Source organism: Oncorhynchus tshawytscha, linkage group LG19 (assembly GCF_018296145.1).
Source record: "Oncorhynchus tshawytscha isolate Ot180627B linkage group LG19, Otsh_v2.0, whole genome shotgun sequence".
Taxonomy (NCBI): Eukaryota; Metazoa; Chordata; class Actinopteri; order Salmoniformes; family Salmonidae; genus Oncorhynchus; species Oncorhynchus tshawytscha.
In genome coordinates, this window is record NC_056447.1 from 56,676,447 (window position 1) to 56,690,357 (window position 13,911).

The window sequence follows — 13,911 nt, forward strand, 5'->3', positions numbered from 1 at the left end:
TTCTCCGCCTTGCAATACAGGTCATGCTCCAGTAGTCGCCCAAGTACCTTACGTACCAGAGACACATGCTCCGCGCGTGTGGCAGAATAGATCAAGATGTCATCAATGTACACTACTACTCCCTGCCCGAGCAGGTCTCGGAGAATCTCATCTAAGAAGGATTGGAAAACGGCTGGAGCATTCTTCAACCCCTATGGCATGACGCAGTACTCATAATGACCAGAAGTAGTACTAAATGCGGTCTTCCACAAACCCCACTGTGATGGAATTTAGACCTCTATAATCAATACACGGACGCAGACCTCCATCCTTTTTCTTCACAAAAAAGAAGCTTGAGGAGACGGGTGATATGGAGGGCTGAATATACCCCTGTCCCAGCGATTCGGAAACATATGTTTCCATCGCAACTGTCTCCTCCTGGGACAATGGATACACGTGACTCCTAGGAAGTGCAGCGTTTTCCAGAAGGTTTATTGCGCAGTCCTCTCGACGATGAGGTGGTAATTGGGTCGCCTTCCCTTTACTGAAGGCGATAGCCAAATCGGCATATTCAGAGGGAATGCGCACGGTGGAAACTTGGTCTGGACTCTCCACCGTAGTTGCACCAACGGCAACTCCTATACACCTACCTGAACACTCCTCTAACCACCCCTTAAGAGCCCCCTGTCGCCAGAAAATCACCGGGTTGTGTTGAGCTAACCAGGGAACCCCCAACACCACTGGAAACGCAGGTGAATCTATAAGGAACAGGCTAATCTGCTCCTTATGATCACCCTGCGTTACCATGTCCAGCGGCACCGTAGCCTCCCTAATTACTCCTGACCCTAATGGTCGGCTATCTAAGGAGTGCACGGGGAAAGGTCGATGACGACGACCGCCGAGCACCGCCTGAACGGGCAGGAGAGCCAACCTCGGCGGAAGTCGTGACAGCTGCACTGAAAGTAAAGGGGCTGAATAATTTTGCACGCCCAATTTTTTCAGTTTTTGATTTGTTAAAAAAGTTTGAAATATCCAATAAATATCGTTCCACTTCATGATTGTGTCCCACTTGTTGTTGATTCTTCACAAAAAAATACAGTTTTATATCTTCATGTTTGAAGCCTGAAATGTGGCAAAAGGTCGCAAAGTTCAAGGGGGCCGAATATTTTCGCAAGGCACTGTATCAAATACACCCCTCCTGGACAAGATCACAGAGACACAGTGACTGGCACATAGACATTGTGGAGCCAAGAGATAATTGGTTCCCCCTCAATCATCCATTCACATGGTTTAAAAGATATGGTTCCCCCTCAATCATCCATTCACATGGTTTAAAAGATATGTTTACATATGAAGACAAGCTTGACCTCTCCCCTCTCTGCGGCCCAAGTAACTGAACCTAGGACAGAGAAAGGATAACTACAAATGGCCACCACTATGGTACAACAAGATACATTCTAAATGAGAAGTAACTCACAAGCATATAATGAAAATAAAACATCTTATCTATGTTACCCAACTATTCTGATTAATCCCCAACACGGTTTGATTTGGACAATTTACATTCCAATTTGTTACAAAAGTACAGTATAAAATATGTAATGCCTCCCCCTCCCTTGTTCATCTATACTGAAAACAAAATACAAATATTGAAATATCATATCCATTACAGCTTTGGTGTTAGAACAAGATACCATGAGGATGATCTAATCTGTGCAGGTGTCCTGGATTAAATTGACTGTTTATATCTTAAAGGTTGCTATCCAAAATGTCCTTCGGCCCAGCCTTATTTGGAAGAAAGTACCATGAAGTGTGTCAGTAAGAAGGACTGTGGTTGCTACGATGGAGATGGAACTCATTACAACGAGGGAGAGGTTATACCTTCCAAGGAGAACTGTCAGACATGGTATGTTTTCAGATCATTTCAGATCACATTTTGATAAATACATAGATACTGTATTTACATTACATAGGATTTAATATGGTTGGTATAAGACTTATTAAGGTAGCCTGTATTTCTGGTCAGATAAGGCAATGTCAATAGTCCACCTACAAAGAGGTTTACCTACCATTCAATTGATTTTGATTTTCAAAGATTGTGATTTGACCTGTTAATACCTTATTGTGAATATAACATGTAACATTGTTTTGTACTTCATAACAAATAGCTCTTAATATCTTATTCGACTTTGAAAGGTAATGTAACCTCCCTCCTTTCTTTTTCAAGTCGTTGCTCATCAACTGAGGTCAGATGCAGCTATAATGTCCAAGGTAAGGAAAACCACTACAAACTGAAACATCAGCCTCCATTATTACCAAGAAGTAACATGACAAGATAATTACATGATAATAACTGAAACATTAGCCTACATTATTACCAAGAAGGTAACATGACAAGATGATTACGTGATAATAACTTGTGTTCTCTGTGAAAACACTATTGCAGCTTGCTATTGTTTATACGACGGCAGAACATACCCGTATGGAGCGACCATATATCACACATCTGACGGTGATGGGACCTGTATTACTGCCACCTGCAAAGAGAACGGAACTATTGTCCGGATTATGAACCCCTGTCCCAGCACCCCAACTCCAACAACTACACCAACAACACAGATATCCACCCAAGCACCGACAACATTTGTTTTCTCAACTTCTGCCACTACCCCAACCACAACCACAACCCCAACAACAACCCCTACTGCTACTCCCACAACAACCCCTACCACCTTCACAACCCCTACAACTACCCCAACAACAACCATTACACTGACAACAACCCCTTCTACTACCCCCACAACAACCCCAACTTCACCAACACCCACTTCACCCACTACTACTCCACACTGCCTGACCAAGAGTGTCTGTGAATGGTCAGACTGGATTAGCAAATACTATCCCTCTGTTGGACCAGAAGGAGGAGATTTTGAAACCATAGAAAATATAAGGAAATCTGGTATTGATATTTGTAGCCAACCTAAGGATGTAGAATGCAGAGCCAAAGACAACATCCATGTTCCTTTGGCCGAACTAGGTCAAAATGTTGAATGCAATCCCTCAGTTGGACTGATATGCCACAACAAGGATCAAGGCATCCCACCAATATGCTACAACTACGAGATCAGAGTCAGATGTTGTGTTGATGTTGTTGATGTTTGTAGCAATGGGACAACTACCACATCAGAAAGGCCCACAACAACCATTACAACATCATCAACTACCCCAACAACAACAACAACAGAAAGTCCAACAACTACAACTACCCCAACATCAAAACCAACCACTACCCCAACAACAACCACAACTACCCCAACAACAAAACCTACCACTACCCCAACAACTACCACACATACCCCAACAACAACTCCTACCACTACCCCAACATATACTACCACTACCCCAACAACTAATACATCTACTACAACTACTTCAACAACTAAACCTACCACTACCACAACTACAACTCCTACCACTACTCCAACAACAAATCCTACCACTCCCCCAACAACAACTCCTACCAATACCCCAACATATACTACCACTACCACTACCCCAACATCTACTGCAACTACTTCAACAACAAAACCTACCACTACCCCAACATCAAAACCTACCACTACCCCAACAACTACTACAACTACTTCAACAACTAAACATACCACTACCCCAACATCAAAACCTACCACTACCCCAACATCTACTGCAACTACTTCAACAACAAAACCTACCACTACCCCAACAACAACTCCTACCTCTACCCCAACAACAACTCCTAACTCTACCCAAACAACAACTCCTACCTCTACCCCAACAACATCTCTTACCACTACCCCAACAACTACTTCAGCTGCTTCAACAACCACTCCTACCTCTACCCCAACAACAACTCCTACCACGACCCCAACAACAACTCCTACCTCTACCCCAACAACATCTCCTACCACTACCCCAACAACTAGTCCTACCACTACCCCAACAACAACTCCTACCACTACCCCAACAACTACTACAGCTACTTCAACAACCACTCCTACCACTACCCCAACAACAAATCCTACCACTACCCCAACAACAACTCCTACCACTACCCCAACAACAAATCCTACCACTCCCCCAACAACAACTCCTACCAATACCCCAACAACTACTTCAGCTGCTTCAACAACAACTCCTAACTCTACCCAAACAACAACTCCTACCTCTACCCCAACAACATCTCTTACCACTACCCCAACAACAAATCCTACCACTACCCCAACAACAACTCCTAACTCTACCCAAACAACAACTCCTACCTCTACCCCAACAACATCTCTTACCACTAGCCCAACAACTACTTCAGCTGCTTCAACAACCACTCCTACCTCTACCCCAACAACTCTTCCTACCACTACCCCAACAACAAATCCTACCACTACCCCAACTCCTACCACTACCCCAACAACTACTACAGCTACTTCAACAACCACTCCTACCTCTACACCAACAATAACTCCTACCACTATCCCCACAATAAAACCTACCACTACCCCAACAACAACCTTTACCACAACCCCAACGACCACCCCAACCACAAATCCTACCACATTATGTTTTTGCACATATGAAAAACAATATTTCCCTGCTGGTAAGTGATAGCTTCTTTCATTACAATGATAAATTGTGACTACATATTGCATTCATGCACTTAATTTAATATCTATTCGTTAATAATATGTTTTTGTTTAGGTTCCTTGATATATAATGAGACTGACGGCGCAGGCTGGTGTTTCACATCCTACTGTAACTCAAGTTGTGTTGTTGAGAAACAAGCCAGACCATGTCTCTCTACGACCCCAGCTACAGTCAGCACTGTCTCAGCTACAGTCAGCACTGTCTCAACTACAGTCAGCACTGTCTCAACAACAACAGAAGCTACACATTCTACAACATCTACATTGTCCCCGACTACACCTTACACGGGCTGTGAATATGTCATTCCACCAAGAAAGGTAATGAAATAAAATAAACATAATTATTGTGTTTCTTAGTTCATAGTGTGTGTAGTTATAGTCTTGTGTAGTTCATAGTGTTGTGTAGTTCATAGTGTTGTGTAGTTCATAGTGTTGTGTAGTTCATAGTGTTGTGTAGTTCATAGTCTTGTGTAGTTCATAGTCTTGTGTAGTTCATAGTGTTGTGTAGTTCATAGTGTGTTTCTTAGTTCATAGTGTGTGTAGTTATAGTCTTGTGTAGTTCATAGTGTTGTGTAGTTCATAGTGTTGTGTAGTTCATAGTCTTGTGTAGTTCATAGTCTTGTGTAGTTCATAGTGTGTTTCTTAGTTCATAGAGTTTTGTAGTTCATAGTGTTGTGTAGTTCATAGTGCTGTGTAGTTCATAGTCTTGTGTAGTTCATAGTGTTGTGTAGTTCATAGTGTTGTGTAGTTCATAGTGCTGTGTAGTTCATAGTGTTGTGTACTTCATAGTGCTGTGTAGTTCATAGTGTTGTGTAGTTCAGTGTTGTGTAGTTCATAGTGTGTTTCTTAGTTCATAGAGTTTTGTAGTTCATAGTGTTGTGTAATATATAGTGTTGTGTAGTTCATTATGTAGTTTATAGTTTTGTGTAGTTCATAGTGTTGTGTAGTTCATAGTGCTGTGTAGTTCATAGTGTTGTGTAGTTATAGTGTTGTGTAGTACGTAGTGTGTTTACTTTCAGGACTAAAACATACATTTTCAACTTTAGGATGGTGAGACTTGGAAGACAGACAACTGCACTACTCAGACTTGCCACAGGGGTGTAATTACCACGACGTTTGTGGTCTGTGAGTCTGTTGAAAAGCCTGTGTGTGAAAATGGATATCCACCAGTGAAAGTCTATGACGAATCAGGTTGCTGCTATCACTACGAATGTGAATGTAAGTTCAAAACGTAATGTTTTTAATTATCTTCTGTTCTCACCTTATACAAATACTTATTACTCCAAGTTTACTTGTTTTAAAGACGTCCTCCAGTGATTTTTTTTACTGTTCCTGTTGAAAGTGATATCCCAAGTATAAATACAGTAAAGTACACATACTAAAGGATAAAGAAATACAAAATGTTTTGAACAAAATAGGTTTTTTTTTGACACAACTGCAAATTTCAAGGAGTTGGTCTGATCCAGTGGCGCAACTTTGGTTTTAGAAGTGGGGGGGAATATTGGAGTAGGACTTTAAACTCTTGTATTGATGAGTGATCTATCTATTTGTTACCTTCTTCTGTTCTATCTCTCAGGTATATGCTATGGATGGGGAGACCCTCATTACGTCACATTTGATGGCCAATATTACAGTTTCCAGGAAAACTGCACCTACGTTTTGATTAAAGAAATAGTTCCTCGACAGAACTTCAGTGTCATCATCGACAACTATAACTGCGATCCGTCTGGACATGCGACCTGCCCTCAGTCTCTGATTGTCTATTACAAGTCTTACAAAATCGTTCTTACTCCGAAGAGATTAAATGTGACAACAAATATGGTAATTGTAACTGTGCTATTGTTCACATTTATACACTTTGAAAAAGTACACTTTGATACAGGCATTCTTTGATATAGACATTCTTGACACAGACATTCTTTGATATTATTTGATATAGACATTCTTGATACAGACATTCTTTGATACAGACATTCTTTGAGATATACATTATCATACCACTTTAAGACTTAAAATAATCTAGCTTCATAATTTGAAATCTATTATTTACATATTTACTTTTTGTAACTTGGTGGTATTGATTAATAGGGATATCTGGTCTTGCCGACTACAACAAATGTAATCTGCAGTACTACACTACAGTAGTTACAAATAGTTATTTAGCAACATTACATATTGGTTAACCACTTTGATGATGCCGTCACATAAACTCAAAACCATCATCAAGGTATCTGAAACATTCCCATGACATTTCAAAGAATTTCATTATATTGACAAATCATTAACAGACTACCAACTCTCCTTGTGACTTCATTTAGTTCTGGAAACTGTTCCTATCTTATCTACATTATTGTAATGTTATTCTGTTCTCTACTCTCATTCGTAATGTAATGTTTTTCCTTATCATTCACAAGGTTTACATCAATGGAAATCAGATCTTCCCGACCTTTTCTAATGAAGACCTCATGATCACCAGCACTGGGGTGGAGTTACTGTTGAAGATCCCTGCCATTAAAGCAACAGTGATATTTAAGTCCCTTATGTTCAGTGTAACCCTGCCAAACTCCCTATTCCACAACAACACAGAGGGGCAGTGTGGTAAGTATGTAGGCTTTCCTGCATCCCAAATGGCACACTGCTCCCAATGTAGTGCACTCCTTTTATCCAGGGGATAGGGTCCCATTGTAGTGCAGTCCTTTTAACCAGGTGGAATAGGGTCCCATTTGGGATGCATCCATTGTGTAGACCAAAAACACTTTAAGTATGAATCAGATGAACAGCTTGTAGTACTCTGTGAGTAAACTGAACTTTTTGTTGCAATGATTTAATGTTATTTTGTTGCGTGTTATTGCATTTCCATGGCATTAAAGATCACTGTACAGTTACAATGATAGAAAACCAATTAAAAGATACTGTAGGTAGGCTTAAAGTTATGAGCAGCTGTTTCTGGCATAAAATAACTTGTGTTTTCTCTCATTCCTATATTTATTGTACCTTTATAAAGGTACCTGTGACAATATCAGGAAAACGATTGCAGATTACCGAATGGACAGATTGACCCATCATGTCCTGGGATGGCTCATGAATGGAAGATTCCTGATGTTAAAAACCCTACTGTGAACGGCAACCCTCTACCCCACCTACCCCACCTACCCCTAAGCCTCCAACCTGCCCATCAAGAAAGACATCAATCTGTGACATCATACTTAGCCCGTAAGACGTGTAACCTTGTAATAACACAAAGAGACAGCTATATTACAAAGACAAGGGAATCTGATTGAGGTTGCTGTGACACTGTATACATACACGTCTGTAAACTCTCCGGTAAAGGCAAGGGTTGTTGTTCCATAACTTAGAACCAAAAGTATCTTGCAGACTGTTTATGCCGTATAAAATATGTCATATTCATCGGAACTTCATAGATGCTTCACAAATAATTTAGCGTGTAAGGCATACAGTAATCAATATTTCTAAGTGATATGTTTTGACATGTTATAGCCTCTTTGGGTTAGGCCGATATAATAACTGAAATGGGTTCTTTATTTTGGAAGGGTCTTTAAGCAATGCCATGACGTTATCCCACAACAACCCTTCTTCGAGGCCTGTAAGTTTGATGTCTGCCACATGCCAAATATCTCAGTCGGCTGCTCCAGCCTGGAAGCCTACGCCGTGAGGTGCAGCAGCTGGAGTCTGTATCGACTGGAGGAAATCAACTAATGGAAAATGTGGTAAGGAAGGACTTTCATATCCACAAGACCTGTGTCCCCAATGGATCCTATTCCTTACATAGTGCACTGCTTTTGACCAGGCTCCGGCACAAGTGGTGACCTAAGTAGGGAATAGGATCCAATTTCGGATGCAGGATAGATGTTAATACGATTTTAAATCATTCTAATAACTTCACGATTTACATACATTTTTTTTGTATTTTGACAACCTGCATTTACAAATTGTGTACATACTGTTTTGTCTTTCATTCCGTCTTGACCCTATTTACAGAACTGACATGCCCTAAGACCAAAGTGTATAAGGCATGTGGCTCTACTATCCAGCCAACATGCAATTCAAGGTATCCATCTCATTTCCATCTCATCTCATTCCCATCACATGTCATTCCCATCTTATTCCCATTCTCATCTCATTCCCATTCTCATCTCATTCCCAAGTTAACTCATTCCCATCTTATCTCATTCCCATTTCATTCTCATCTCATTCCCATCTCATCTAATTCCCATCTCATTCCCATCTCATTCCCATTTCATTCCCATTTCATCTCATCTCATTCTCATCTCATTCCCATCTCATTCCCATTTCATTCCCATTTCATTCTCATCTCATTCCCATTTCATTCTCATCTCATTCTCATCTCATTCCCAACTCATTCTCATCTCATTCCCATCTCATCTCATTCCCATCTCATGTCATTACCATCTCATGTCCTTCCCATCTCATCTCAACTCATTCCCATCTCAACTCATTCCCATCTCAACTCATTCCCATCTCAACTCATTCCCATCTCAACTCATTCCCATCTCATTCCCATCTCATTCTTAACTCAACTCATCTCATTCTCATCTCATTCCCATCTCATCTCATTCTCATTCCCATCTCATTCCCATCTCGTCTCATTCCCATCGCATCTCTTTCCCATCTCATTATTTTACACCACTACCTAAAGTACATGCATTCTTAAAGGTTTCCAGTCTATGCCAAAGTTTCTAGTCTGTAATTAATAGATTTTTCTTATCATAGATACAATGAAAATATGTGCATTCATGTCAGGGAGCACAAATGACCCGTGACATTGTATGTGACTCATTCATGGAGGGCTGTTTCTGCCCTGAGGGTACCATCTTGTTCAACACATTCTCTGACACCTGTGTTCGTGACTGTGGTAAGGATGTGTCAGTTTGAGGAATACATTGTTTAATTGTGTCTCAAAGTACCAGCATGTATGACCTAAGATCTTATTTTCCCTTCAAGGATGCACAGGACCTGATGGACAACCCAAACAGGTAATAATGTGGATGTTCAACAGCTCACTTCACATTAAGCTCAATTTGAGCTCCTACTTCTAAACATTTACCTTTCCAGAAACAAGACCTCCCTCTGCCCCCAGCTGTGCCCTCGATACCATATGTGAATTGATTGCCCCCCATCTATCTTCTGAGCTCGTGCTACTAGGTGACCTAAACTGGGACAGTTTAGCTTAACTCCCCGGCCATCGTACAAACTAATCTTGATGCCATCAATCTCACACAAATTATCAATGAACCTACCAGGTTCAACCCCAAATCAGTAAACACGGGCCTCCTCATAGACGTCATCCTAACTAATTCGCCCTCCAAATACAACTCTGCTGTTTTCAATCAAGATCTCAGCGATCACTGCCTCATTGCCTGCATCCGTAATGGGTCTGCGACCAAACGACCACCCTCATCACTGTCAAACGCTCCCTGAAACACTTCTGCGAGCAGGCCTTTCTAATCAACCTGGCCGGTGTATCCGGGAATGACATTGACCTCATCCCGTCAGTAGATGATGCCTGGCTATTCTTTAAAAGTGCCTTCCTCACCAATTTAAATAAGCATGTCCCTCTCAAAAAATGTAGAACTAGGAATAGATATAGTCCTTGGTTCACTCCAGACCTGTCTGCCCTTGACCAGCACAAAAACATCCTGTGGTGTTCTGCATGAGCATCAAATAGCCGCCGTGATGTGCAACTTCTCAGGGAAGTTACGAACAAATATACAAAAGCAGTTAGAAAAGCTAAGGCAAGCTTTTTCAAACAGAAATTTGCATCCTGTTGCACTAACTCAAAAAAGTTCTGTGACACTGTAAAGTCCATGGAGAATAAGAACACCTCCTCCCAGCTGCCCACTGCTCTGAGGCTAGATAACACTGTCACCACTGATAAATCCACTATAATTGAGAACTTCAAGAAGAATTTCTCTACGGCTGGCCATGCTTTCCACCGGGGTAGGCTACCCCTACCCCGTCAACTGCCCGGCACCTCCACAGCAACCGCCAAAGCCCCCACCATTTCTCATTCACCCAAATCCAGATAACTGATGTTCTGAAAGAGCTGCAAAATCTGACCCCTACAATCAGCCGGGCTAGACAATCTGGACCCTCTCTTTCTAAACTTATCTGCCGAAATTGTTGCAACCCCTATTACAAGCCTGTTCAACCTCTCTTTCGCATCGTCTGAGATTCCCAAAGATTGAAGCTGCCACGGTCATCCCCGTCCTCAAAGGGGGTGACACTCTAGACCCAAACTGTTGCAGACCTATATCTATCCCACCCTGTCTTTCTAAGGTCTTCGAAAGCCAAGTTAACAAACAGATTACTGACCATTTGAATCCCACCATACCTTTCTCCGCTGGGTGCAATCTGGTTTCCAGAGTTGGTCATGGGGTGCACCTCAGCCACGCCCTTCAAGGTTCTAAACGACATCATAACCGCCATCGATAAGAGACATTACTGTGCAGCTGTATTCATCGGCCTGGCCAAGGCTTTCTGACTCTGTCAATCACAACATTTCTTATTGGCAGACTCGACAGCCTTGGATTCTCAAATGATTGCCTCGCCTGGTTTACCAACTACTTCTCTGATAGAGTTCAGTGTGTCAAATCAGAGGCCATTTGTCTGGACCTCTGACAGACTCTATGGGGTGCCACAGGCTTCAATTCTCGGGCTGACTCTGTATACGATTTTCTGTATACATCAATGATGTTGCTCCACTTGCTGCTGGTGATTCTCTGATCCACCTCTACACAGACGCATACCATTCTGTATACTTCTGGCCCCTCCTTGGACACTGTGTTAACGAACCTCCAGACGAGCTTCAAAGCCATACAACTCCTTCCTTGGCCTCCAACTGCTGTTAAACACAAATTAAACTAAATGTATGCTATTCAATCGATCACTGCCCGCACCTGCTTGCCCGGACAGATTCACTACTCTGGACGGCTCTGACTTAGAATACGTGGACAACTACAAATACCTGGGTGTCTGGTTAGACTGTAAACTCTTCCAGACTCACATTAAGCATCTCCAATCTCCAAAATTAAATCTAGAATCTGCTTCCTATATCACAGCAAAGCATCCTTCACTCATGCTGCCAAACATACCCTCGTAAAACTGACCATCCGACCGATCCTCGACTCGGTGATGTCTATGATCTATAAAACACTCTACTCAACAAACTGGATGCAGTCTATCACAGTTCCATCCGTTTTGTCACCAAAATCCCCATACACTACCCACCATGCGACTGTACGCTCTCGGTTGATAGCCCTTCGACTTAATACCTCGTCGCCAAAACCTGTAACGGTTTTCTTCCTGGACAGGAGAGGCGGACCACAAAACGCAGATTGCCTATATAAACATCTTGATGAAAGATGAATATAACTGTGAACACTTACTACAAAATGTAGAAAACTTACACCCAAAAATCCTAACTGGTGCAACACACAGAGACAGGAACAATGACCACAAGGATACCTAAAGAATATGCTGCCATAAATATGGTTCCAATCAGAGACTAGATAAACACCTGCCCTCTGATGAGAACCCATTCAGGCAAACATAGACTTACCTGAGAACACTCAACTGAACACACACCCGCATAGAGTACAAAACGCCTCTAGACACAAACAAGACACATTAATCACCCATTGTAACACCATGACGATTAACCCAACATAATAAGAAAAACACAGAATCACTAAGGGCAGGGCCTCTGTTCGTGACAAAAAACACACTGGCGACAGGTTACTACAAGGTCTCTGCTAGGTAAAGCCCCGCTTATATAGCTCACTGGTCACCATAGCAGCACCCCCACCCATAGGCACGACTCCAGCATGGCTATATCTACACTGGTCACCCCCAACAGCAATTAATTCTTTGGTCATCCTTTCCTTCCAGTTCTTTCTGTGCCCATGATGGAACGAATTGCAAAAAAATCTCTGAAGCTGGAGACTCCACATCTCCTAACTAGCTTTAAGCACCAGGCTGTCAGAGCAGCTACAGATCACTGACACCTAGCAACATAGCCCTATCTGTAAACAGCCCAATGCTATCTACCATACCTGACATCCCCATACTGGTATTTATTTATTTATTTTGCTCCTTTGCCAACTCAGTATCTATACACACTGCGCACATTCATCTTTTGCCGATCACCATTCCAGTGTTTAATTGCTATATTGTAATTACTTCGCCACCAAGGCCTATTTATTTCCCTTAACTTACCTCATTTGCACTCACTGTATATAGACTTTGTTTGTCTTTTGTTCTACTGTATGTTTTGCTTATTCCATGTGTTACTGAGCTGTGTCGCGCGCTCATGAGTTGCTTGAATTGCTACGATTTATCTTGGCCAGGTAGCAGTTACAAATGAGAACTTGTTTCAACTAGCCTCAAAGAGCAAGCAATGCAGAGCCAGATAAGACAGTGGCTAGCAAAAAAACCTCCTAGAAGCAGAAACATAGGAACCTAAACCAAGAGGAGAACCAGCTTGACGGCCTGGACCAAGTCCTTCAGTCCTCGTTAGTCTTAATAAATTGAAGTCTCTGCTAAACAGTGTACTTGTTTCTCCCAACACAAGTCTTCGGTGACGCACTTGTACAGTAAATGCCAGAAAGTTGCACGTGTTAATGCTGACACACTGAGTGGCCAGTGTGAACCAGTGGAACATATCCCGCCCAAGAAATAGTTACCTGTAAGAAGTACGGGGAGGTGTGTGTCAAACTTAGACCGGTGGGACTGCTGTCAGATAAATACATGTATGGTGAGTAGAGACAGGATAGAGAGGCACCTAACATGCTACCAGGTAACCTGCGGTACAGTCGTTTGTGCTAAAGGTTTTGGCATATGACAAGGGAAGTGAATGTTAGCACCAAACAGATCTTCATTCTAGCTACTGTCATAAAGCCTGCATAAGCACTACATAAAGGTGCTACAAAGCCCGCATCGTATAACATGGCTTTATAAAGGATTCATAAAAGTGCCATAACTCTGTGAACATTAATCATTGGACTGTGGATAGTGTATCTTGTCCCTGAGCTGGTGGACCAATGGTTTCTTACCTCTCTTTTCTGCTGGAGGAGTTCTGCATGTTGATGGACATGTGCAGGTAGAGATATTGGTGTGCAAAAGATGCAGAGTAAATAAATAAAAACAGTATGGGGATGAGGTCAGGTGAAAAATGGGTGGGCCTGTGGACGCTATCGTGCAGCAGCAGCGCAATCAG

General features: G+C 42.1%; 2 protein-coding genes across 2 annotated transcripts in view; both read left to right on the forward strand.

Annotated features, from left to right (window-relative positions):
* The window catches only part of LOC112247996 (mucin-2-like), a 37,516-nt gene extending 27,846 nt beyond the window's left edge, over window positions 1-9,670 (forward strand). The window contains 16 exon segments of the mRNA XM_042301197.1: window positions 1,735-1,885; window positions 2,207-2,250; window positions 2,426-3,590; window positions 3,747-4,609; window positions 4,711-4,973; window positions 5,702-5,873; window positions 6,232-6,476; window positions 7,070-7,253; window positions 7,660-7,671; window positions 7,674-7,757; window positions 7,760-7,868; window positions 8,207-8,332; window positions 8,334-8,383; window positions 8,655-8,724; window positions 9,408-9,549; window positions 9,639-9,670. Of these exon segments, the coding sequence (XP_042157131.1) occupies window positions 1,735-1,885; window positions 2,207-2,250; window positions 2,426-3,590; window positions 3,747-4,609; window positions 4,711-4,973; window positions 5,702-5,873; window positions 6,232-6,476; window positions 7,070-7,253; window positions 7,660-7,671; window positions 7,674-7,757; window positions 7,760-7,868; window positions 8,207-8,332; window positions 8,334-8,383; window positions 8,655-8,724; window positions 9,408-9,450 (3,581 nt within the window). The 3' untranslated portion in view covers window positions 9,451-9,549; window positions 9,639-9,670.
* The window catches only part of LOC112240815 (mucin-5B-like), a 102,638-nt gene that overhangs the window by 41,890 nt on the left and 46,837 nt on the right, over window positions 1-13,911 (forward strand). The gene's annotated exons all lie outside the window — the stretch shown is intronic.